Source organism: Pituophis catenifer, unplaced genomic scaffold (genome assembly GCF_029215685.1).
Source record: "Pituophis catenifer annectens isolate HBS135680 unplaced genomic scaffold, rPitCat1.0.hap2 SCAF_2, whole genome shotgun sequence".
NCBI classification, from domain to species: Eukaryota; Metazoa; Chordata; class Lepidosauria; order Squamata; family Colubridae; genus Pituophis; species Pituophis catenifer.
In genome coordinates this window covers 133,439,491-133,462,259 of record NW_027256882.1, presented here as the reverse complement: position 1 = coordinate 133,462,259, position 22,769 = coordinate 133,439,491, and the positions used below count along the sequence as shown (strand labels likewise).

The 22,769-nt window shown below is 37.1% G+C and overlaps 1 protein-coding gene across 1 annotated transcript; it reads left to right on the top strand.

Moving 5' to 3' along the window:
• Window positions 1-1,648: 1,648 nt before the first annotated feature.
• Window positions 1,649-15,466, top strand: SLC16A5 (solute carrier family 16 member 5). Its single transcript, XM_070934630.1, has 5 exons — window positions 1,649-1,764; window positions 4,142-4,392; window positions 11,318-11,461; window positions 12,128-12,973; window positions 15,137-15,466. Exons 1-5 carry the CDS (start codon window positions 1,649-1,651, stop codon window positions 15,376-15,378), a joined length of 1,599 nt encoding a protein of 532 aa, XP_070790731.1. The 3' UTR covers window positions 15,379-15,466.
• The last annotated feature ends 7,303 nt before the right edge of the window (window positions 15,467-22,769 follow it).

Genomic DNA, 22,769 nt, shown 5'->3' with positions numbered 1-22,769 from the left:
GCTGCTGATAGTAAAAACTTGCTGGGGGCTGTGATCTAATGAATATATGTAAGGGTAGTCTAAGAAACATCCCTGTTCAAGATGCCAGAGTCACAAGTAATGTTTTCCAGTTAATTTGGTGGCTTATTGCTCAATTTTCCTTTGAAAATTGATCAAGAATGGATGCTTGAAGGGTAGATCACAGTATGTCCTGGCATAGAGAAGGAAGTGTTCCTCAACTGATTCCTTAATAATGCCTTTCCTGACGTCAAATTAATGTCTGCTTAGTCATTGAGTCTGCTTAATGAAAACGTGCTGAACATAACAGGCAACCTTCTTGTGGCAAACTTAAAATATATTGAGCAGCTATAGGTGGCTAGGCAGTGTGATAATTATCCCACATCTATGTATAAGAATCATTTCGGGATGGGGTGGGGGAGATGAATTCCATTTTTGCTGATTGCATCCATTCAATTTTGTTTAATGAATGAGGTTTGCCTTTTGTATTTTCTTCTGTCTTTTTTTTTTTAACTTCCTAGACTAGAAAACAGACTTAGAAATACTAATCAAGGCCAATCCTGCTCAGCTCCTAAAATAAATCTGTATAAAGACTTAGTATACTTTGTGGGATTTTTGGGGGTCCAATCCAATGTGGGCTCTGAGCTGTATAAAAACGAAGTTTGGACTGGAGACGGTGTGCATGACTAAAGGGCGGTATCTTGAGCTTGGTTATACAATCTGGATCAAGTGCTTATGCCAGTTACTCACTGCTTTTGCTAGTGGTTTATTTTGAATGTTGTCTGTGAGCAAGCACCAGATTATAATCCAAAGGAAATAGTTTTTCTTTCCCATTAATAAAACAGACTATTATATGTTATATTTTTATTAGTTTATCAAAATATAAAATAGAGAAATAAAAAGAAAATAATGGAAAAATAAGGAAGGCAAAGGGGAGGAGGAAAAAGTGTACGGTTAGAAGAAAAAAAAGCATTGACTGCTGACTCCTTTTGGTAGTCCTTTAGAATAAGATAATAATGTACAAGCTCTACTTTTATATAGCAATATGTACTGATCATATCTATAACAACAACAAACTTACAGTATCTAATCAGCAAAACACAAAATCAAAGTTTCATTTTTTTCCACCTCAAGCACAAACCCCAAAAGCGGTTTCAAAGTAGAAACATCTGAGTGTTTTTCAAATAAACTACTTAAATCAAAAACAACATATACTAATCTTCCTGTTAATGTATTGTAAAATTGTAGATCGCTAATTTTGCATGTGTATTCTTGCATGCATTTAGGATAATTCTAAAATAAACAATGATTTAGGATCAATGTATTAAGTATGACTATAGTACTGAAACCCTATTGCCATTATGAACCATTCTTGTAATAATGAGATTGTCCTGTGATTCCTCCATTCTGTCCAGAATTCTAGATTGTGATTACAAAGGTTACCTAAGAAACCAATTGCACTAATACCTTCCACAAAGAGACCATAACACATGTTCTCCAATCAGTTTACTCAATGAATCTGGAGTGGAAAGCGATTTGTTGGGCATGTACAGATTCAAAAGAGTTGCTTTTGGTCCTCATGTGGAAATTTGGATCCTGCAGCTACATTTTCTTTGTTCAGCATTAATCTGAACAAAGGTTATGCAGCAATATGGAACATACATTTCAAGAAGCAAATTTGGTATGGGATTTTATACCAAAGTACAAAGGAAAAATCAGCACAGTCTTTACTCTTCCAGATTCAGGAGCATTCTCTTCCAGATCCAGGTCAGTCAAAAGGGACACATGTACTACTAGTGCTTTTGATAGGATTCATGGATTTGAAAACAGACTGCTGCCAGCAGGTCCCCCATTTAGCTCTAGTTGCCTAACAGAAGAGGCATTGTGGATTCCCACCTCAATTGGCCTGGTAGCAATGGCATTTGCATCAAAGAGACTTGGGAATGGGAGCAGAGTCACATCACCTCTGTTTAATTCCAAGCTAGCCTCCATCTAATTTTCCATTCCCTGTATGCAGCTTAATTATACAAGAATACTTATTTAATTATTTAATTAATTATTCAATTCTTTTCTAAGAAAGAATATTAAAGTTTACTAATCTTCACTCTATTTTTCTCTCTCTCCTCTCTCTTCTTGTCAGATTTTTAAAGTTGCAAGTTTGTGGGCAGAGATTGTTTTAAAAAAACTTGATTCCTACCCTGAAAAGTAGGATTTAAAAAAGCCCTTAATCAAATAAATAACAAAATAAAGAAATGTCTGTAAGAGAGCTATACAGGCTAATTTATCTTGCTTGAAGGAGGAATTGGAGGAAGGAATGCTGACATTTGTCCTTGAAACTGTGAAGTATTTCCTGGTGATTTTAGGCACATGGTATTTTTCAAGCACACCAGTGGAGGGATTCAAATTTTTTTATTACTGGTTCTGTGGCGTGGCTTGGTGGGTGTGGTATGACTTGGTGGGCATGGCAGGGGAAGAATACTGTAAAATCTCCATTCCCACCCCACTCCAGGGGAAGGATACTGTAAAATCTCCATTCCCTCCCCACTCCAGGGGAAGGTTACTGCAGAATCTCCATTTCTTCCCAATCAGCTGGGATTTGGGAGGCCATCTATCCCATCGGAATAGATGGGGGCGGGGCCAGTCAGAGGTGGTATTTACCGGTTCTCCAAACTACTCAAAATTTCCACTACCGGTTCTCTAGAACTGCTCAGAACCTGCTGAATACCACTTCTGAAGTACACCAATACAATCCTATTCCTGACAATATGTATATTTGCTTTTCTTGGCTATTGGTGGCTGGCTAAAATGATTGCCCTACATATTTCTCCCTGCAGAATAAATATATCTTATTTATTCAAGCAGATTATTTCTGCGTCTCTATTTCATGTAAAATAAACATATGGTGCTTTGGTCTTATGAACTCCTGTAGCCTGACAAATTACATGTGTCCTTTATGAGATCTTAAGTTTCTCTTTAGATTTCTTCTCAAGTAACACCCAAAAACATTGGGAAGGGGCATTTTCTTATATTTATATAGATAGGCAATAGAAGATATCAGTCTTCTATCAGTATTTGAACCATTACAGATATTTTATGGAAAGGTTGTTAATGGATATATGTGTGAATATATCCTTAAAATGCGTAATGGCATAGTGGAAGGGATTTGAAATTTAAGTCCTGTTATCCAAATACCTGAAATTACATCCGAGAGTGGCAGAACTTGTTGCAAGAGCATTCACTGCAAGTCTGGTTGTGAAAAACAAATATTTACAAACTTTGCCTCTTCCTGACATAAACCATTTATGATACTCGGTGAGACAAGGAAATGGCATAATACAGTGTTTCTCAACCTTGGCCGCTGGATGATGTGTGGGCTTCAACTCCCAGAATTCCCCAGCCAGCTCTGTTGGCTGGGGAATTCTGGGAGTTGAAGTCCACACATCATCCAGCGGCTAAGGTTGAGAAACACTGGCATAATAGAAGGGATGTGAAATTTAAAGCCTTCTATCTAAACATTACACCCATGATTAGCAGAACTTGTGCAAGAACATTCACTGCAAGGCTACTTGTGAAAAACAGTTGAGATTTACAAAATTTGCCACTTTCTGACACAAAACATTTATGACACTTAGTTGAGACAATGAAGTGGCATAATAGAAGGGATGTGAAATTTAAAGCCTGCTATCCAAATACCTAACATTGCACCCAAGAGAAGCAAAAATTGTGGAAGAACATTTGTTAAAAGACTGGTTGTGAAAAACAAATAATTGAGATTTACAAACTTTGCCTTTTCCTGACACAAAACATTTATGATATTCAGTTGAGACAATGAGGAAATTCCATGAGCCCAAAGCAGGTGAAAGGTAAAATCAATGAGAACCGAGTACTACAATTTGGTTATTTGCCACTAGAAGTGTGCCTAACCCATTACCTACTGGCATTTACAATCTTGTGACATAAAAGCAAAACATACAAAATAAAATGGGTTGATGTGATTCCAAGAGATTGTGACTGGGAAGCTCTCTATTAAAACCGAAATGAACTACTTTCTGCATGAACTGTAGTTCAATAGCTCCACTGCTGTCACCTTAGCACTGATCCAATTGTCGGTTGTCTCCTCATTTGCCTGCTATCTTCCAATTAGGTATTCTATGAAAAGACACTTTGCAAAGATGCTCCAAGAAGAAGAAGCATCTCCTAGGAGAAGCATCAAAGACCAGGATCGAGGATGGGCTTGGATGGTCTTAGTAGCCACAGTGCTGGTTCAAGGTCTAACACTGGGTTTTCCTTCATGCATTGGAGTCTTCTTCAAGGATCTGCAGCGTGATTTCCACGCTACCAATAGTGAGACATCATGGTTCCCCTCCATCATGACAGCTGTCCTCCATGCAGGTGGTGAGTATTTTGTTTTTATTGACTAACTTTCTTCTTAAATGTCATATCGAGGTCCCATGAAAAGAGCACAAGATCAATTGCTAACTAGCAAATAATGTTCTACCAAAGAGATCTGCCAAAGATATGTTTTCTCTTCAAGTTTTGCTAAGGTTCTACTTCTAGACACAAAAATAAATCTTCCTTCCTAATCTCCAACAGTATCTTCCTTTTCCCCCCAAAACCACTATCTATATGACATCTATAATATCATGAACAATCAATAATAGATTGTGGGTTCTGAGTTCCATATAGCTGGCTGGCTGGATGACTGGCTGTCTATGTTTGCCCTATCTTTATTATTTTTATAAACAACTCAAGGTGGTGGACATACCTAATACTCTTTCCTCCTCCTATATTCCCAGCAACAACCCTGTGAGGTGGATTGGACTGAGAATGTACCTGGCTCAAAGTCCCCCAGCCAGCTTTCATGCCTAGAAGGGGCTTAGAACTCGCAGATTCCTGGTGCCATAACCATTAGTCCATACTGGCTCTTTTTAATTGCTTAATTTAAATTAAAATTGATTTTAATTGCTATTTTATTTGCTGCTTTTTCAATTAAGGTCAGAAGGCTGATTAATTTTAATTGCTTAATTTTTTTAATTGCTGCTTTTTCAAGTAAGGTTATCCCAGAAAGCTGAGAATGAAGAGTCCATATTGAATTAATATGTGCATATTTTATCATATAATTGAGAGACAGTTTGATGTAGAGATTAAGGCATCAGAAATTATATTGTGAACTCTACTTCCCACCTTAGATACAAAACCAGCTAGGTGACTTTGAGTCACTCACCTCACGCGAGCTCAGCCCTAAAATGAAGGCAGTGGCTGAACATTCACATACACTCTTTCTCAGTCATATCTCTTTCTCACGTACATACTTAAAGTTGTTTTAAACAAAATATATGTATTGGCTTTCTTTTCAAGGCCACTCTCTGAGCCTGTGAGAGAAGTACTAGAATTTCAGACAATGGACATCACCCTTCACATGCCCTTGAGTTAAAGAGGAAAGTATTAAGCCAACTAAAACTATCCGAGCATTTTTTTTCCTATCAGACAAATCTTTGCTACAATCATTGACCAATTCAAAAGTAGAAACAAACCAAGGGGAAAAAAAAAACATTGACACAAAAATCCATTGGCAAGATTCAGATAAAACTCAAGAGATTGAATCACTAAACCAATTTCTTAAAGATTCAGTTGACGCACTCAACCAGCCACATCATAAAATTGGGCCACATTGAGGGCTCATCCATACAACCATTTTGCTGAATTCTTCTCGTATGTTAGAGATGGGAGAAAAATCATATCAATTTAGTCTGTGTGGTTCCCACAGCCTGCCTTGAATGTGCACTCGGAACAGCGCTATGCTCTGCTATTGTGTCACAGTACATCTAGTGGGCCAATTGAACAGAACCAAGCTTCATTGCATTATTCCAGGTCTCTTCTAAGCATCTTAGATTGTGCTCTTGGGGACTTTTGTGTCAGGATAATGGGGAAAACACTTGCATTTCCGAACATCTGAAATGAGTCCAGACTGCCTCAGCAGTTGGCTAACAATGAGATGGAGGTAATGTTACGAAGAAAGTCCTCTGGGAATAGTTAGTGTGATATCCTTGTGCTGTGGCAAGCAGGATATGTGGTTGAGCCTTAAGAGTAATATTTACCTGATAATAAGATATATCTGGTTTGTTAGTAAAAAACAGAGTTCTATGAATGATATAAATACCTTAACAGAATGAGCAATATAATAAATGATAATACAGCAGAATATCCCTTGTGCCGCAAAGGCAAATCCCATCTTCCAAATTATGAAATATATTCTCTAAGATTGCTGAGGAGAAAACATTAAGACAAATTGAGGGAAAGGCCCTACATTATTACCTCAAAGTGGGTTGATGTAAAACTTAACTGATAGGTTGGAAAATATTCATTTCCCTCCCCACAGGACCACTGAGAAGACTATGAGTAGTCCATAGACATCATTGTTCTATAGATCTAACTTTATATTGCAAACACTGAAAATTTATTTAAAATAACTCCAGAAAAGAAAAAAATATATATCAGATAAGCATGTTAACTTTTAAAAAATGAAGGGTTGCATTTTTTTTGAGAGTGTACAGTTGGAAAAAAAATGACCATTGTCTCAGGCAAGCAGTGTTAGTGGTAGCAATAAAATTAATGAGAAGACAGGATAGAGAAAGGCAAGAACAGAACTTTAGCTGCATCAGAATGGATTCTGTCCATCAGTGGGTTGGAACTCTGTCCACAGGTGATGAACATCACCTGTCCATCAGTGGGTTGGAACTCAGAGAGATGCATATTTGCGCCCCTCAGAAAAGCAGTAGATTTGCTAGAATATAGATGGTCAGTTCTTGCTTGTAGCTTGTTATTATTGTAATTCTTATTAAGGCTGATTGCACAGTCAGCCAGATGTTTTTATGGCTGGTCGCATAGTCACCCAAACATTTAGACTGGATTTGGCATTTTTATCCACCTATTGAGTTCTTCCCAAGAACCTGGGATAGGCAGATGTTCATGTTTGTTAATGATAAAGATATCATTGCAGGGTTATTACCTGTATGCCACCCAACTCTCAATGACTGTGGGTGGCTCACAGCAGTCAAAGAAATTAAAATAAAATAAAATAAAACATTTAAAAATAAAATGGTAGTGCTTATGAACATTCTATCTAGGAGCTATGCCTATTAGGTTTATAAATGTCTGAAAAGCGGGTTGGGCCCTGAATAGTTTAACAATGTATTTTGCACACCTGCAAGATTTCATTAGCTTCTTATTCCATCGGGTAGCAGGAACACCTGGTTATTATCTCTTTTATAAGTGGGCCTGTGATAATAATATTGCGTCAGATCTTTACTCACTGGTGTTGTTATGCTGACAAGGAAAGGATTATGTTCTCTACTGAGTTGGGAAACTTAGTGAAATATTTCATTTGGTAATGATTTATTTTGCCAATTAACCTATAATAGGCTTTGCTTGCTCTTATATAATGCATGTATTATATCATTATTAAACAATTGCTAGGACTTCTAATAGTACAATGTGAGCCGTTTCTATTGACATTGCTCACTACCAGGAAGTGCCACACAGTGTTCTTGATGAATTTGCCCCTTTAATTTATATACTCTTGATCCAGGGGTGAAATGCTCCCGGTTCGGTTTGGACCGGATCGCCTGATCCAGTAGTGATGGTGGCGGGTGGTTCGGAGAACTGGTAGCAAAAATCCTTGCTCCCCCCCCATGCCCAGCTGAGCTGCACGATCATCAGAGGCTTTTTTTTTTTACTTTTAAAAGCATTTTTTCTACAACCACTTCCGACGAAAAAATGCTTTTAAAAGTAAAAAAAAAAAGCCTCTGATGATCCTGCGGCTCAGCTGGGATCGTCAGAGGCTTTTCAAAGCATTTTTTCCTGCAACCTCTTGGCTGAAGAGGTGGTAAAAAAATGCTTTGAAAAGTCTCTGACGATCCCAGCTGAGTTGCCTGATCATCAGAGAGTCTTTTCAAAGCATTTTTAAAAAAGCCTCTCTGACAAACCCAGCTGAGTTGCCTAATTGGCAGAGGCTTTTCAAAGCATTAGAAAAAATGCTTTGAAAAGTTTTAAAAAAAGAAAAAGTTGGCCACATCCACCCAGTCACATTATACCCCCCCACCACCAAGCCACACCCACAGAACCGGTAGTAACAAATTTTACATTTCACCCCTGTCTTGATCTATAAATAATATTCAAACATTAATATTTGTGGCAGCTTAAACTACTGAATGGGGTGTACAGGTAGTCCTGCTTAGGTATAAAATCTTGCTTTTCTCCACATTAAATTTCATGTTTTTGGATAGGGTTCATTGTTCAAACCTGTCAAGATCTTTTTAGATCCTGAGCTTGTCTTCTGGGGTGTTGGCTATTCCTGCCAGTTTAGTGTCATCTGCAAATTTGATTAGTTACCCTTCTATTCCCTCATCTAAGTCATTTATAAAGATATTGAAAAATACTGGGCCTAAGGTGGTACCCCACTGCTTACTTCCCTCCATGTGGATGTAGTACCATTAAGGATCACTTGTTGAGTACGATTTGTCAGCCAGTTACAAATCCAACTGGTAGTGATGCTGTCTATCCCACATTTTTCTAGTTTACCAAGAAGTAGGTTGTGGTCTGCTTTGTCGAATGCCTTGCTGAAGTCTAAGTATACTATGTCCACAGCATTTCACTTGTCTATTAATTTAGTCACTTTATCAAAGAATGAAATAAGATTGGTTTGGCATGATCTGTTTTTAACAAACTTGTGTTGGCTACTAGTTATAACTTTATTCGTTTCTAGATGTTCACAGATCTGTTTTTTTATTATTTTTTCCAGTATCTTCCCAGGTATTGATGTTAGGCTTTACTGATGTTCACTCTGTAAACAACCTGAAAATAGGGGAAAGGAGCAGGGTATCACCTTCAGCTGAATTAAACCACCACTCTACTGATTAAGTAATACGAGTAGTTAGGAAATTTGCCATCATGTTATTCTCAAGGACACACAAGAAGTGGGTTGAGCTTGATTTGTCCCAAGTAAGGCCTATAGCTGAATTGACAAATGTATGAGATTGACAGGATAGAAAGGACATGGGGAATGACAGAAATCTCTGCACTGTATGACCACATTTAACTCCACCTCATGAAAAATATAATCTGGCCCAGTTTTCTTCAAGGCAAATCTACCTGTAGCACTGTAAATGAGGAGGATATTTGAGATTTCATTTGCACGTATTAAAAGTTGCCAACATTTGTTTAGGAGAGCTCCGATGTCGTTAAGAAGCACACATTCATGGAAGGAAAAAATTCTTGTCCGTTCCAAGAACTTTCCCGGTATAGGGCATGTTGCTGTCTCTAATCTAATCCAATAGGAAAACAAAAAGATTTGAACTTCTGAGGTCTTGGGCCTTTCATCTAAATTCCAAAGCTTAGAGTAGAACTGGCTACCAGGGTGTCTTTCATGCTTAGCTTACCTGCCATCTTGCCCCTCCCTGTAATAAGCAGTTATGCCCGCCAAGATTTCTAAAGTAAAAAGTGGTTGCCCTGAGAATGTGCCTGAGAAAATGCAGATTTAAAGCAGAGAGCAAGTCTGAAATTTCAGATGCACAAAATTCTACGCTTTCCACAGAGTAGTAATTCAAGTGCAGCCTTGTCTGATGAAACAGAAAGAATCCAAGATGACTGCTTAGGGAAAACAGATCAAGCTCTACTATCAGGGGTGCTTTTCAGCAAGTTCTGACAGGTTCTGGAGAACCGGTACCGGAAATTTTGAGTAGTTTGGAGAACTGGCAAATACAGCCTCTGGCTGGCATCAGAGTGGGGTGGGAATGGGGATTTTGCAGTATCCTTCCCCTGTCATGCCCACCAAGCCACACCCACAGAACTGGTAGTAAAAAAATTTGAATTCCACCACTGTCTACTATCATACCCTCTTGCACTAGCAGCTACTAAGATGTCAGGTGGCCTTAGCGGTCATGCCCTTATGATCTCCAGGTGGAATGGTAGTTCTTTTTCAGAGACACACCTTGTTCTTTTTGGGTACAAAAAGCATTCATTTCAGCCTATTACAAGTTACGATGACATTTCACTTCCCATTCACCCCTCCTACTTTCTGATGGTAATTCCTAAGACAATCATACACAGAAGGAAAACTGGATATAATTAAAGTACATTTCGGGGGAGGAGGGGAAGTATCCTTGGGATAGGTATAAAAAATTAACTATGATGTCTTTGTATGCTGCTGTAGATATGTGCCTAGATAGTTCATAGCTTATTATTCTAACATAATAATAAGTTATTAATTAGAGAGCCAATTTGGAGTAGTGGTTAAGGCACCAACTGGGAGATGGCGACTTGTAGTCCTGCCTTAGGCATGAAAGCTGGTTGGATGATTTTGGGCCAGTCACTCTCTGTCAGTCCTAGGAAAGAGGCAATGGCAAAGCACTTTTGAAAAACCTTTGCAAGAAAAAACTGTACTTCCTTACCCAGGCACTTTCTAAGAATTAGACAAAATTGGACAGAAGAAAAACAATTACTCGGTAATAAATATTAGTAGTAAGAATTTCTCTACAACAAATTACTGTTTGTAACTTCTTTCTTCCATCTCAGGATCACATTTCTCTTAATTTTACATTCTTGTTAAACAAAATGTCTTTATTCAAATTATTTTCCTGCTTCATCTCAAGTGTTTTATGTCAATTATACCGATTTTGTTCCTTATTTGGCACAATATATTCAGACTGATATTATATTCAGATTGCCTTTCATGTTCTCAGATTATTTCTTGCTTTGTAAAAAACATGGGAATCATCCAATTTGTCTTCTGAACTTTATCTGAAACTGGCATCCACACCATTCTTCTTTCCTCTCTACGTGTGGCCACATTTTCAAGTTCAGATTCCCAAATAACATTCAGATAGGCTAAACATAGAATAGACAGGACAATACTCTATATAGGACACTTTTGTTTTGTTTTTTCCCAAACACAAGATTATTTTATCTTTCTTCAGAATTCTGTCTTTATGTAACACAGCTTTGACTATGTCAACAGCAGCAGCAGCAGCAGAAACAACAAATGTGCAGGGAGGAGCACAGAACATAATGTGGAGGTGTTGAATGAGGCTAGGGAAGACCTAGGTTTGTGCTTGTCCTTCATTATGGAAACTCACTGACATTGAGTAACTTGACTAGTCATGTTTCCTCAGCCCAACTTACCCCCCAGGTTATAATTGTTGAGATAAACTGAAATGAGATTTCCATAGGATATAAATCTAACAAATGCAACTATTTGACTATGCTGATCACTGAACTTTTTTGAAATTGAATCTGAAATTTCTGTTTAATGTTCCCTTCTCAGGTCCTCTTTGTAGCATTTTGGTGGAGCGATTTGGCTGCAGGATAACAGTCATGGTGGGAGGCCTGCTCAGTGGAGTGGGTATGGTTGCCAGTGCTTTCTCCAACTCACTTAGTGAGCTTTACCTAACAGCCGGATTCATTACTGGTGAGTATAGTAAAAGTACAATGGGATCAGTGGTGGGTTGCTCCTGGTTCAGTCCGGTTCTTGTGAACCGGTAGTAATGGTGATGGGAGGCTCAGTCCACCCGTCCGGACTTCATCATGAAGGATCTGCGCATGCGCAGAAGTTGCTTTGCGAATCGGTAGCAGAGGTAAGTAGAACCCACCCCTGAATGGGATGGTTTGCATGCTTTCCTGTTGGGTTCCTTTTCAGAGTTTATATTCCTGCGTAACATGAATCCAAATTGCAAATGGTGATAGATACTCGATGTATGGATTGTGATGCTGATTCAGATTTTCAGTAGCGTCAGTAGCATTAAAAAAGTTCATCTCAGTTATCTGCAGTGTGGTGATTGCAGCCTCAAATGTCATCAAAGGAGTAGTGTTTTTAGTAGGAGATGGGGTAAGATTGTTTCAGAAACCTCTGAGATTTAATAATCAGATACATTCTATTGGAATTAATATTAAGTAATGTAGATTTAAGAATATTGTTCATAGCCCACCTTTGTTCTAAGTAGTGCCCCAAAATAATTCATTTAATATACTTTAAGGTAGGTGAATTCTGATTATCATAAACATACATACATATAAATGAATAAAACAAATGTTATCACTGCAGACTCATATTTTGTTTTCCTTTTTTAATTTAAAGGCCTGGGATCATCTTTTAGCTTCCAAGCAAGTGTCACCGTACTTGGTTATTATTTTATACAACGGCGAGCATTAGCCAACGCCCTGGCCTCCACTGGGGTTTCCCTTGGCATGACGCTGTGGCCACTAATTTCCCAAAACCTGCTTGATGAGATGGGCTGGAGAAACTCATTTCTAATTTTTGGGGGAGTGTTGCTGAACTGCTGCGTGTGTGGGGCTGTGATGAGGCCAGTCCCAGGTAAGCTGACTGCCCTTTCACTGAAATCTTGTTCTGAACAGTCAGCTGGAGGAATGCCCAATGGTAACACTTCGCATCATAAAGAACAATGTCAGTCAAGATTTACTGCGTGTTCCCAGACCCTGAAGAAGTACCTAGCTTTTGATATCTTTTGCAAGAACAAAGGCTACCAAATCTATACCCTTGGAGTTACCTGGATGGTGATGGGTTTTGTGCTGCCTCTCGTTTACTTGGTGCCCTATGCCATCTTGAATGGAGTGGAGGAACAGAAAGCAGCCCTCCTAATTTCCATTATCGGATTCATCAACATATTTATGCGTCCAATGGCAGGCCTTCTCTCAGGCCTTAGTATCTTCACTGGCAGGAGGAAATACCTCTTTAGTGCAGCTGTGATGTTCAGTGGCCTGAGCAACCTCATCTGTGCTGTTTCAGCTGACTATAGTATTCTTGTTCTCTACTGCTCGGTCTATAGTGTCTCCATGAGTGTCATCGGTGCACTTCTCTTCCAAGTGCTAATGGACGTAGTGGAAATGGACAGGTTCTCTAGTGCCTTGGGTCTTTTCACCATCTTGGAAAGTATCACCATTCTTATTGGACCCCCTCTTGCAGGTAAGAGGTATACAGGAATTGGCCCCAGTGGTACTGTTGGTAAAGATTTTGCATGTAATCAGAATTAACTGTATTGTAGCACTTAAGAGGTCATTTATGCCATCAGTCAGATGGCTATCTAGCCTCCACTTGAATGCATCCAGTGAAATTAAGGCCACCATATTGCTTAGTTCCATGCTCCTTTTAGCATTTGTGGCACAATTCTCTGCAGAATGATTACTACAGCTTTAAATGGCAAGTATTAAGGTTTTAGAGATTTAAGATTACAGCAGTCAGCATAAAAAAAGGGATTATATAAGAGTAGCAACCAAGTAATTAGCAAACAACTTTCCTTAATAGAACATCTAGTGTTTATCTTCTTTCGCTTTTAGCTCTGCTATCTATCTACTTGTTCTTCATAGCCCTTGCCATAGCCAAATTCTTATTCTTATTCATCTTTCAGTTGTTGCTAAATAATCTAAATTCCACAGCGATTCAAGTTTGGCATAAATTTGAGGAAAACAACTGGAATGGCAGAAAAAAGTTAAATTCCCTCTGTGCTGCTTCTCTTCTCTCAGTTGCTTGCTTTTTTTGAAAAATTAGAAATATTTTAGCTAAAATGCAGGCATAAGTAATTAATATATCACCTTACATCAAGTCAAACTTGATGCATATATATATATGGGCGTTTGCTATATGGATCATGTAAATTTTAACAAGATGATGCATCCTTACATATTGCAGGGAGTCTCAGTTAGCCATGGCACTCTGGTGTATATCCATTGTTTCAATAAAAACAAGGGAATTATATGTATAGAAGTTACAACTGCTTGCAGCCACCAGTCAGCAGAAGTACCATTCTAACCATTGCACCACCTCATCTCTCCCTCTCTCCCTCCCTCCCTCCCTTCCAATTGTATCCTTTGGCTCACCAAAAAACATTATTTAAAAAAAAAACCTTTATACTGGTGAAATTTTAAGCATTTTTACTCACAAGTGAGTCCTGAGGAATTCAGTGAATCTTTCTCCTTGGTGAGCATGCTGATACTTACAAAATGTTACAATACTTAGACAAAAAATATATTAATTAAATAAGCAGAGATTAAAATTAAAGAACAACAAATGAAATACATTACTTTCCTTTCTACCTGTACAGATTAACTCTTAAACACTTTTGGTAGTTAGTTTAAATGTCTTCTAACATGTTTAATTTTGAAATGAATAAATATTTTACATAATTTAAGGACTTTTGTACAAAATTTCACAAAACGGTAAAGATCCATCGATCCATTATAATTAATCAGCTGAATCCAAAGGGATTTTGATTCTCTTTAGAGTGTCTGTTAACAGAAGGGACAGGCATTTTTCATCAATTTTTCCTACTTGTACTATCTCCAACATACATCAAGAGTCTATCCAAACCCTCTGGAAAAGATTTTGATATATAGTGTACTAGTGGATGCTGAGAAACACTTTTTCTGATATATAGGCAATTTCAATATCTGAAAAGGTTGGGAAAGCCGCATGTTAAATTCATATGCCGCAAACCTTTTTTTTTTAATTCTTAAAATACAGTTGCCTGCATAATTAACAAATGATGATTCTGTTGTATGCTTTGTATTAAAATATACTGGAAATGATTGGAACCTGCAAGGAACAGACAAACATCTGAAGGGATCTAGAAACTGCTTCAGATAAGAAGCAACTCTGATTTTCTCTTATAACAGATTGTGTTTGGAATATTGTTGAAGAATTAACAGAGAGTTAATAAGTTGCATTGATTAAATGGACATTTCTTGTTTGTTTAAATGGGACACAGAATAATTGAACAGCTCAGGATAAATCTAGGTGGCAACTGCAGCTTCATATACTATCAGTTAATAATGACAGTACAAGAGTTAGAGATGGCAAAAAGAATGTGAAAATAGGGGAAAGCAAAGGTAATTAATATCACAATGATTCTAGGTCAACAGTTATATTGAGTTTATCTTTATTGATGCTCCTCTGCCAAATGTAGGAAACCTGTTACTGACTTCATGGGTTGGGCTAGCTCTAGACCAGACTTCATAGACCATTTTACGTATTGATTCATTGGTGACTGAGTATTTAAGATATCCTGATTCTACATTTGATCGCCAAACATAGTGTATATTTTTTTATAGTCATGTATCTTTTCTTTTTCAGGTCTTCTTGTGGATGTTACAGGACACTTTAGTTATGTTTTCTATGCTTCCAGCTTCTTCATGGTATCAGCTGCTCTGTTCATGGGTATTAGCTTTTGCACATTGGAAGCGAAAAACAAATTGAAAGAAACTAATAAGCCACCCCCTGAAGATCCCTCCAAAGGAAAATACACAGAAGTGCCAACTGAATTTGTGCCTATGAAAAACAGTCCTCCTGAAGTAATCTATATAACAAGCATCTGAATGCAAAGGAGCTGAAAGAATATTGTATTATGCAAAAATGCAAAAGCTGGGGGAAAGGACATCACACGAAGAGAAATGCCTCTTTTTCATGCTCATTTCCTTCCTGATACAGTGGTCTATTCAACTGGGTTTGGTTCAGATTTCTAGAAAAATTATCCAGATAGGAAGATATCCAAGCACTATGGAGCACTTTAAACAAAATGTACAGGATGCAAGTCTTATGACAGCATCTGATATTACTTGAAGCATAACAAATTACTGTTATCAGGTTTTCTTACAGACTCTTAGTAAAAACAGGACATTCACCTTTTTGGTTATTAATTATCTTGTTCTCTAAAACAAGCAAGCTGACCATAATATTGCTTGTACGGGACTTTTGGTTTTGGGGAAGTCTATTGGTAGCAGTTAAGCTTATATTGAAGTCAACTGGTGGACTTCTTTCCCAGTATGAGTGCAGAATTCTTATTTATTAATCTCTACTGCTAGTTTCTTGAATGTTAAGCAGAATTGTTCATCCCTGTTTTATAATTTGAGGGCATTTTCTAGAGGAATGTATCATGCCACTTGAAGCAACCTGAGTGGAATTATATGCACTGCTATAACCAAAGTGAATATTTTCTGCATTTCAAGGCCTTTTATGGAGACAATAAAGTTTCAATACTGAAACTGCAAGTTAAAGTGGATGGCTCCTAAGTGCCTATGCATTAACCAATGGTGTCTTAAATTTTTCTTCCTCTTCGAATATATGTTGCTACAAAGAAAGTATCATGAGACTTTCTAGAGCTGTGGTGGTTCAGTGGTTAGAATGCAGTATTGCAGACTAATTCTGCTGACTGCCAGCAGTTTGATTCTTACCGTCTCAAGGTTGACACAGCCTTTCATCTTTCTGAGGTCAGTAAAATGAGGATCTAGATTGTTGGGGGCAATATGCTGACTCTGTAAACTGCTTAGAAAAGTCTGAAAAGCATTATGAAGTGATATGTAAGTCTAAGTGCTAAGTCATGACCATACAGTGAGGTGGACATCTTATTTTTGGAGGACCAGTAGACCCTATCACTTTCAAAATGTCAATATGGTACAGGAAGCCATGTTTGTTCTTGTCTTCACTGGGATATAGTAGGCTTCCATGGTCTCTGTAGAACCAAATCTTTACATACATAAAGATATGTATAGGAGCAAAAAAATAATATTGTAGGTTTAAAGGAAATTAAGTGTTAGAAATGCTGCTTCTCTCAGGCAATAGGTCGAAATAAAGACCATCTCTGTTCTGGATTGGAATTCTCAACAAAACTATACAGTTAAGAGGATTGTATTTCTCTTAAATCTGTTTCTATTTTACTCTGAACATGGTTTCCTTTGCCTATTTTTTTTTTTAAAAAACAGCAGTATTTATATTGGAACATGAGTATGTTTCAACCCAGGCTAGTTTACTTGCTTTTGACAGTTCAGATTTTCATTTCATATTCTACTCTTCCATTTCTAACCTCTCTGTAAACATTCGCCTTAGTTAAGTCTTCTGAAGTCCATACTGGTTGTTAATGAAAGAAAATATTGGCTAGGAACTCAAGCACTTTAAAACATATAGATTCAAAAGAGCAGATGTTGAAATGAAGTAAGAAGGAAGTCACAGCCCTACGGATCAACCTAAAAGTTGACTTTAATCTGTATGAATTGAAATGATAGGAATGCAGGATTGGCCCAAAGCATATTGGTGTCCGGAAGCATTAAAATTAGCCCAAAATTACTTTGTGCTTTGAATAACTAGGGGGTGGGGGGAGAAGGGGAAAATGAATTTTCTAGAATTGTATGAGTGAAACTGAACACACAGATGGCATGTCCACAAACATGATTTGGAAAAACCCTACTCTGAAAGTCAGGCCTCCAATCTTTTTAAGTCTGGATGTATTTTTTTTTCAGCATGATACAATGAAAATAATCTTGTGTATGTGAATCTCTGTGACCGTAGTGTATACAGAGTAGAAAGAGGAGGAAAATCTATCTGTATAGGATAAACAAAATGTATTTTCAATCTTAAACACACTTCAGTTATTAAAAGCCTGCTACCAAGATTAGAGTGTGACAAATCATGAAGAATACTTTGACCTATCAATAGCCTGTCTATTACACTTAAGTGGAAATTTAAAAATCGGTAGCAGTAAGGGGTTGCTGCTATCTTTATGCCTTACTTTTAAGATGTCTTGAGGTCATCTGACTGGCTAGTGTAGTGGAAAGAAAATAATTACACTAGGTAAACTTTAGTCTAAATTCTTAGATTTCTTACATTATACAAATCTAAATACCCCAAAGTTCTAATGCAAGAATGTAATAACATTTATTCAATATTAAATACTCTTCACCCACTGAATGGAACCTTTTTTCGAAAATTATAAATTATTTGATAGGAAGGTTGGTTAGATGGTTTTGAAACAGAAAAATGATACCTAGGTAGACTTCTGTCTTAAAGTAATTTGCAATGCCTTAGTTTCTGGATTGTGGTCAGTTTATTACTAGATAACTAAATTATTTACTGGAAATTTTATGGGAAGCCTTTCAAATATCTATGTAAGTCAAATGTACTCAGTAACACTTGCAAACTTGGAAGCAGTAAAGTGTATCAGTAGAGAAGCTTTTAAAAGAGAACAAAGAGCCACTGTGCTTGTTTCAGGATTAAGAGACACGTTATTTCTTTTTTCTGAATACATCATTTGAAAAGGGTCCAAGTCTGCTTTTTCTATTCTTTTTGAATAAAGCCTCTCTACATAAAGTTTTTTGAAGACTCTGTTTTAGTTTTGCATATGATCACTAAGATATAGTGGTGATTGTCTATTGTTTATTTTCTACTGAAATTTCAAACAAAAGTTGATAATCATGTTCTGGGAAAGCACATGCTGGTAAAATACAGCTTTTACTGGAATAAGTCCAAAACCCTTCTATATTTCCTTACTTGTCAATCATATGTTATTTTTATCCTGTCAAAAATGGGCTCTTTATTTTCTTCACTGATGGTCTCATGGCATTCTTAATGATGTTAATCAATAAATTAAAATGGAGAGTTGGAAGATGCTACCTAAGGCCAAATTTAGCCCTTCAGAAATATGTCTTTCTCTTCCCTTACCATTGTGTAGTAGTTGGAATACTATCCGAGAAACATTATGCAGAACTTTGCATTAATTTACAAAGTCCTACTTATATTTTGCAGTATCATTAACCTTTTTGTTCATACCCCACTTCTACCTTTACCACATTGTTTTTAGCACTCAAGCTCATTGTGCAAGTCTTCTTTTCTATCTGCTCACCCAGTCCTAAAACAGAACTGGTTTCTTCTGGCTTTGGAAGCTGGAAGACAGAAATACTCTGCTTTAATTCAATTCCTAAGCCAGAGAATACAACACAACTAGTTTTATTATACAGGACAGAATCTTGGCAAAACTGAAGGAACAATCCCTCCAAGACACTATTTGTGTGCAGCTTGATCTTTCATCGCTATTTCATAATTCTAACAGTTAGATTGCTTTTAGAGAAAATACTTATTAAATGACAGAACTAATGTTAGTTTTGAATACAATACGTGAGTCAGTCTGTGCTGAGGAGTAGAGTGCCACACCCACCTTCCTCCTGATCTCTTAAGTTGCTGGTCTACAGAGGAAGAGGATTTATATATAATCAAATTTTCTCTCTGTTGCCAGACTAAGCCTGTCCTTATGACTGTTCCTTTGGCACAAAAGTTGGTTACTCTAAAAGCTCCTATAGTTGTTCTATAGAAACCTGACACAATAAACATTCCAATTATTTATCTGTTCCTAAATCACCCAGTACTTTTTATTCTGTAAACAACTTGCAAGCTATAGCAACAGTTTAAAATCATCAGAAGATAACATACATTTATGCCAGTCCTATAATGCTTTAATTTTCAACAAGGAAGTTCAGAATAAAATTCCTAGTTATATATCTATTTTTCCATGGTCACAGTAAATATTTCAATGCTTTTCATAGTCAAATCTATACTCTTAATTTCTCCTGCAGTCCCAAAGGTGCTTTTCTTCCAAATGGCAACTGGACTAAATTACTAGAACAAACAAAGAAAGACTTAGAAAAATGGGAAAATTTACACATTTCATTCCTAGGAAGAATTTCGGCCATCAAAATGACTATATTACCTAAATTTTTATATTTGTTTCAGGTCACCCAAATTAAAATAGATAAACCGTTTTTTGAAAAGCTGAATAAAATAACATCTAAATTTATATGGCAAGGGAAAAGGCCACGAATAAAATTTAAGCTGCTTCAGGATACAAAAGATAGAGGAGGAGCTGCACTCCCTGACTGGGAGGTATATTACCAAGCAGCAGTACTATAGTGGGTCAAAGATTGGATAGAATTAAAGGACTCTAGAACTTTAACAATTGAGGGACACGAACTCCAAACTGGCTGGCACTCCTTTATGTGGGATGAGAAATACAAAACACATTCATATTTTAAAAGACACACAATAAGAAACTCATTATTACAAATTTGGCTTTAAATTAAAAAACAACATTATATGAAGATACCAAATTGGTTAGCACCGGCAGAATCAATTAGGCACCCAAAATTAACAGATAAGACAAAAATAATTAGATATAAAGATATAATTGACTATCAAGGCAAATTAAAGACAAAACAACAATTGGAGACAGATTTACACAGAGAAATAGACTGGTGGACTTATACTCAAATACAATCTAAATACAGAGAACATATAAAAACATACGAAATTTATAATCAAAAACAAGAAATAGATAAAATTATATTAGATTCAGAAAATAAATTAATTAGTAGAATTTATAAATTCCTTCTACGCTATAAATTGGAAGAAGAGACAGTCAAAGAAATGATGATTAAGTGGGCTCAAAACATCAAACACACAATACCTTTGGAAAAATGGGAAAAGTTCTGGCAAGTAAACCTAAATTTAACGAAAGCAACTGCGTACAAGGAAAACCAACTGAAAATGTTTTATCGGTGGCATATGTCTCCAACCAGATTGGCAAAAATACAACCTAAAAATAGCCCGATTTGTTGGAAGTGCAAAAAGGCACAAGGGACTTTCTATCATTTATGGTGGACGTGCCCGGCAGCAAAGAAATTTTGGTCTAACATCAAAAAATGGTTGGAACAAATAACAAAAACACAGATTGAAAAAGAATGAGAAACATTTCTATTAGGAATCTTTAACAAATCATATCCTAAGGATATCAAATATCTCACAATTCACATATTAACTGCTGCAAGAATAACCTACGCAAAAAATTGGAAGCAAGAAAAAATACCAAGTGAAACAGAAGTATAGGGAAAATTTTAGAATGCGCTGAAATGGATAGGTTAACCAAAGAATTACAAGAAAGAGAAGAATCAGACTATTATAAAATATGGAATAATTGGTATAATTGGTTAAAAATCAGAGATATACAAAAAATATAGGGGAAATATTACCGATTTAAATATATATATATATAATAAAAAATGTTATTAGATTAAGGAGAGGTGAAGGAATATATCATAACTAGAATTGTAGAACGTCACTCTGAAAAAATGCTTAAGAAGAAATTACACTCTTTTTGTGTATATGTTGTATAAATGGTTGTTGTGTATATGTTACGTATGTCTTTTTTAATATTTATATTCAATAAAAACTACTTTTATAGAACAAATGGCAACTGGACTTTCTTGGTTTTTTCTTTGAAAATGTTTTACTTCTGATCAAAATATTTTCAAAGAAAAGAATGTTTTCAAAGAAAAAACCCAAGAAAGTCCAGTTGCCTTTTGGAAAAAGCACTTTTGGGACACCCATGACCTGAATGATTATAGACATTTCTCCTGCAGTCTTAGTTTTGTCTCACTCCAGGTTTAAAGTCTTGACCACTGGAAAGATGAAAATACCAATACAATCATTTTGAAAAATTATAAAGTTAGCTGTAATCCAAATATTAGTTATTTCCTGGACCAGTTCTCCCCAGCCCACCTCAAATTAGTTGCTGATGCCCCTGCAGTGTACCTTCTAATGTTTCTCCTCATAATATTGATACTCTGGATCTAGGAGAAATCTCCATGGGCTAAAACTGCCAGATTTATCCCCTCATGGCTCATCAGCAAAATATGCCTAGTGAGGAAGGAGTAGTGGTGGTGGAGAGGGAAGAGTTTTATTTAAAACAAGAAAAGAATGCTTCTGTTTTTCCCAATTAAGCTGAGTAGGACTGTAATTATCGGATTGGGAGCAGAGGTGGGTTTCAGCAGGTTCTGACCAATTCTGGAGAACCGGTAATGGAAATTTTGAGTAGTTCGGAGAACTGGTAAATACCACCTCTGATTGGTCCCACCCCCATCTATTCTCTGCCTCTCAAGTTCCAGCTGATCGGGAGGAAATGGGGATTTTGCAGTAACCCCTGGAATGGGGAGGGAATGGAGATTTTACAGTATCCTTCCCCTGCCACACCCAAGCCACACCCACCAAGCCACACTCACAGAACCGGTTGTAAAAAAATTTGAAACCCACCGATTGGGAGGACCTTGTGGGGGTAAAAAAGTAAGCAGGACCGGGACCTAATTAATACGGTGATACAAACCCACAAGGACATTGTCAACTAAACTGCTGCCAAGAAAAGTACAGGTATATTAAGTTCCCAGAAGCTTAAGCTCTAATGAAGGAGCCTTATTTTGGACCTCCTCCCAGCGCCATCCTATATACCTTCAGCCCTTTCTGCTACGCCCAGGGGTTTGCTCCCAAATACATGCATTGAAGGGACACCTTGATAGGGATTCTTGCCTAGTCATGCTCAGAATAAGTGGCTCCCAGGAGTAGCCTTTTATTCCAATAGCCTCCCAGTGAATTTGTCCCAAAGATGCTTTTTCAAGAGGCAACTGGGCTTCCTTGGGGTTTTTTTTTTTTTTGAAGACGTTTCGCTTCTCATCCAAGAAGCTTCTTCAGCTCTGACTGGATGGTGAAGTCCAATTGCCTCTTGAAAAAGCACCTTTGGAACAACCGCGACCTGGATGATGATTTATTTATGATTTATTTTTATTTATTTTGTCGCATTTCTATGCCGCCCAACTCCCAAGGGACTCTGGGCGGCTTACAACAAAGAATAAAACAATGCGAACAATCCCAGAAAAAATGTTAAAAGAAAAACATTAAAACATTAAAAACTTTAAAAACGTTAAAACACATGTAGAATCACCATAGATATCCCGGTCAATTTCCAGCGAAAGTTGAGCTTTTAATCCGATTCGTTTAAGAGGTTTTACTCCTAAATACGTATGAAACTTTATTTTCAAAACATCGCAGATCCACAACTTCTCCCCACTGGGTCGGGGCGCCCCTTGCGACCCGCCAAATCGTGCACAAAAGCGACCAT

What these genes read in the sequence shown, in the direction of transcription:
- SLC16A5 (XM_070934630.1), top strand. Translation starts at nt 1,649, where the DNA reads ATGGAACATACATTTCAAGAAGCAAATTTGGTATGGGATTTTATACCA. An exon ending in AGCTGTCCTCCATGCAGGTG is followed by an intron (nt 4,393 to 11,317) that starts GTGAGTATTTTG and finishes TTCCCTTCTCAG; the next exon opens with GTCCTCTTTGTAGCATTTTG. An exon ending in AACAGCCGGATTCATTACTG is followed by an intron (nt 11,462 to 12,127) that starts GTGAGTATAGTA and finishes TTTAATTTAAAG; the next exon opens with GCCTGGGATCATCTTTTAGC.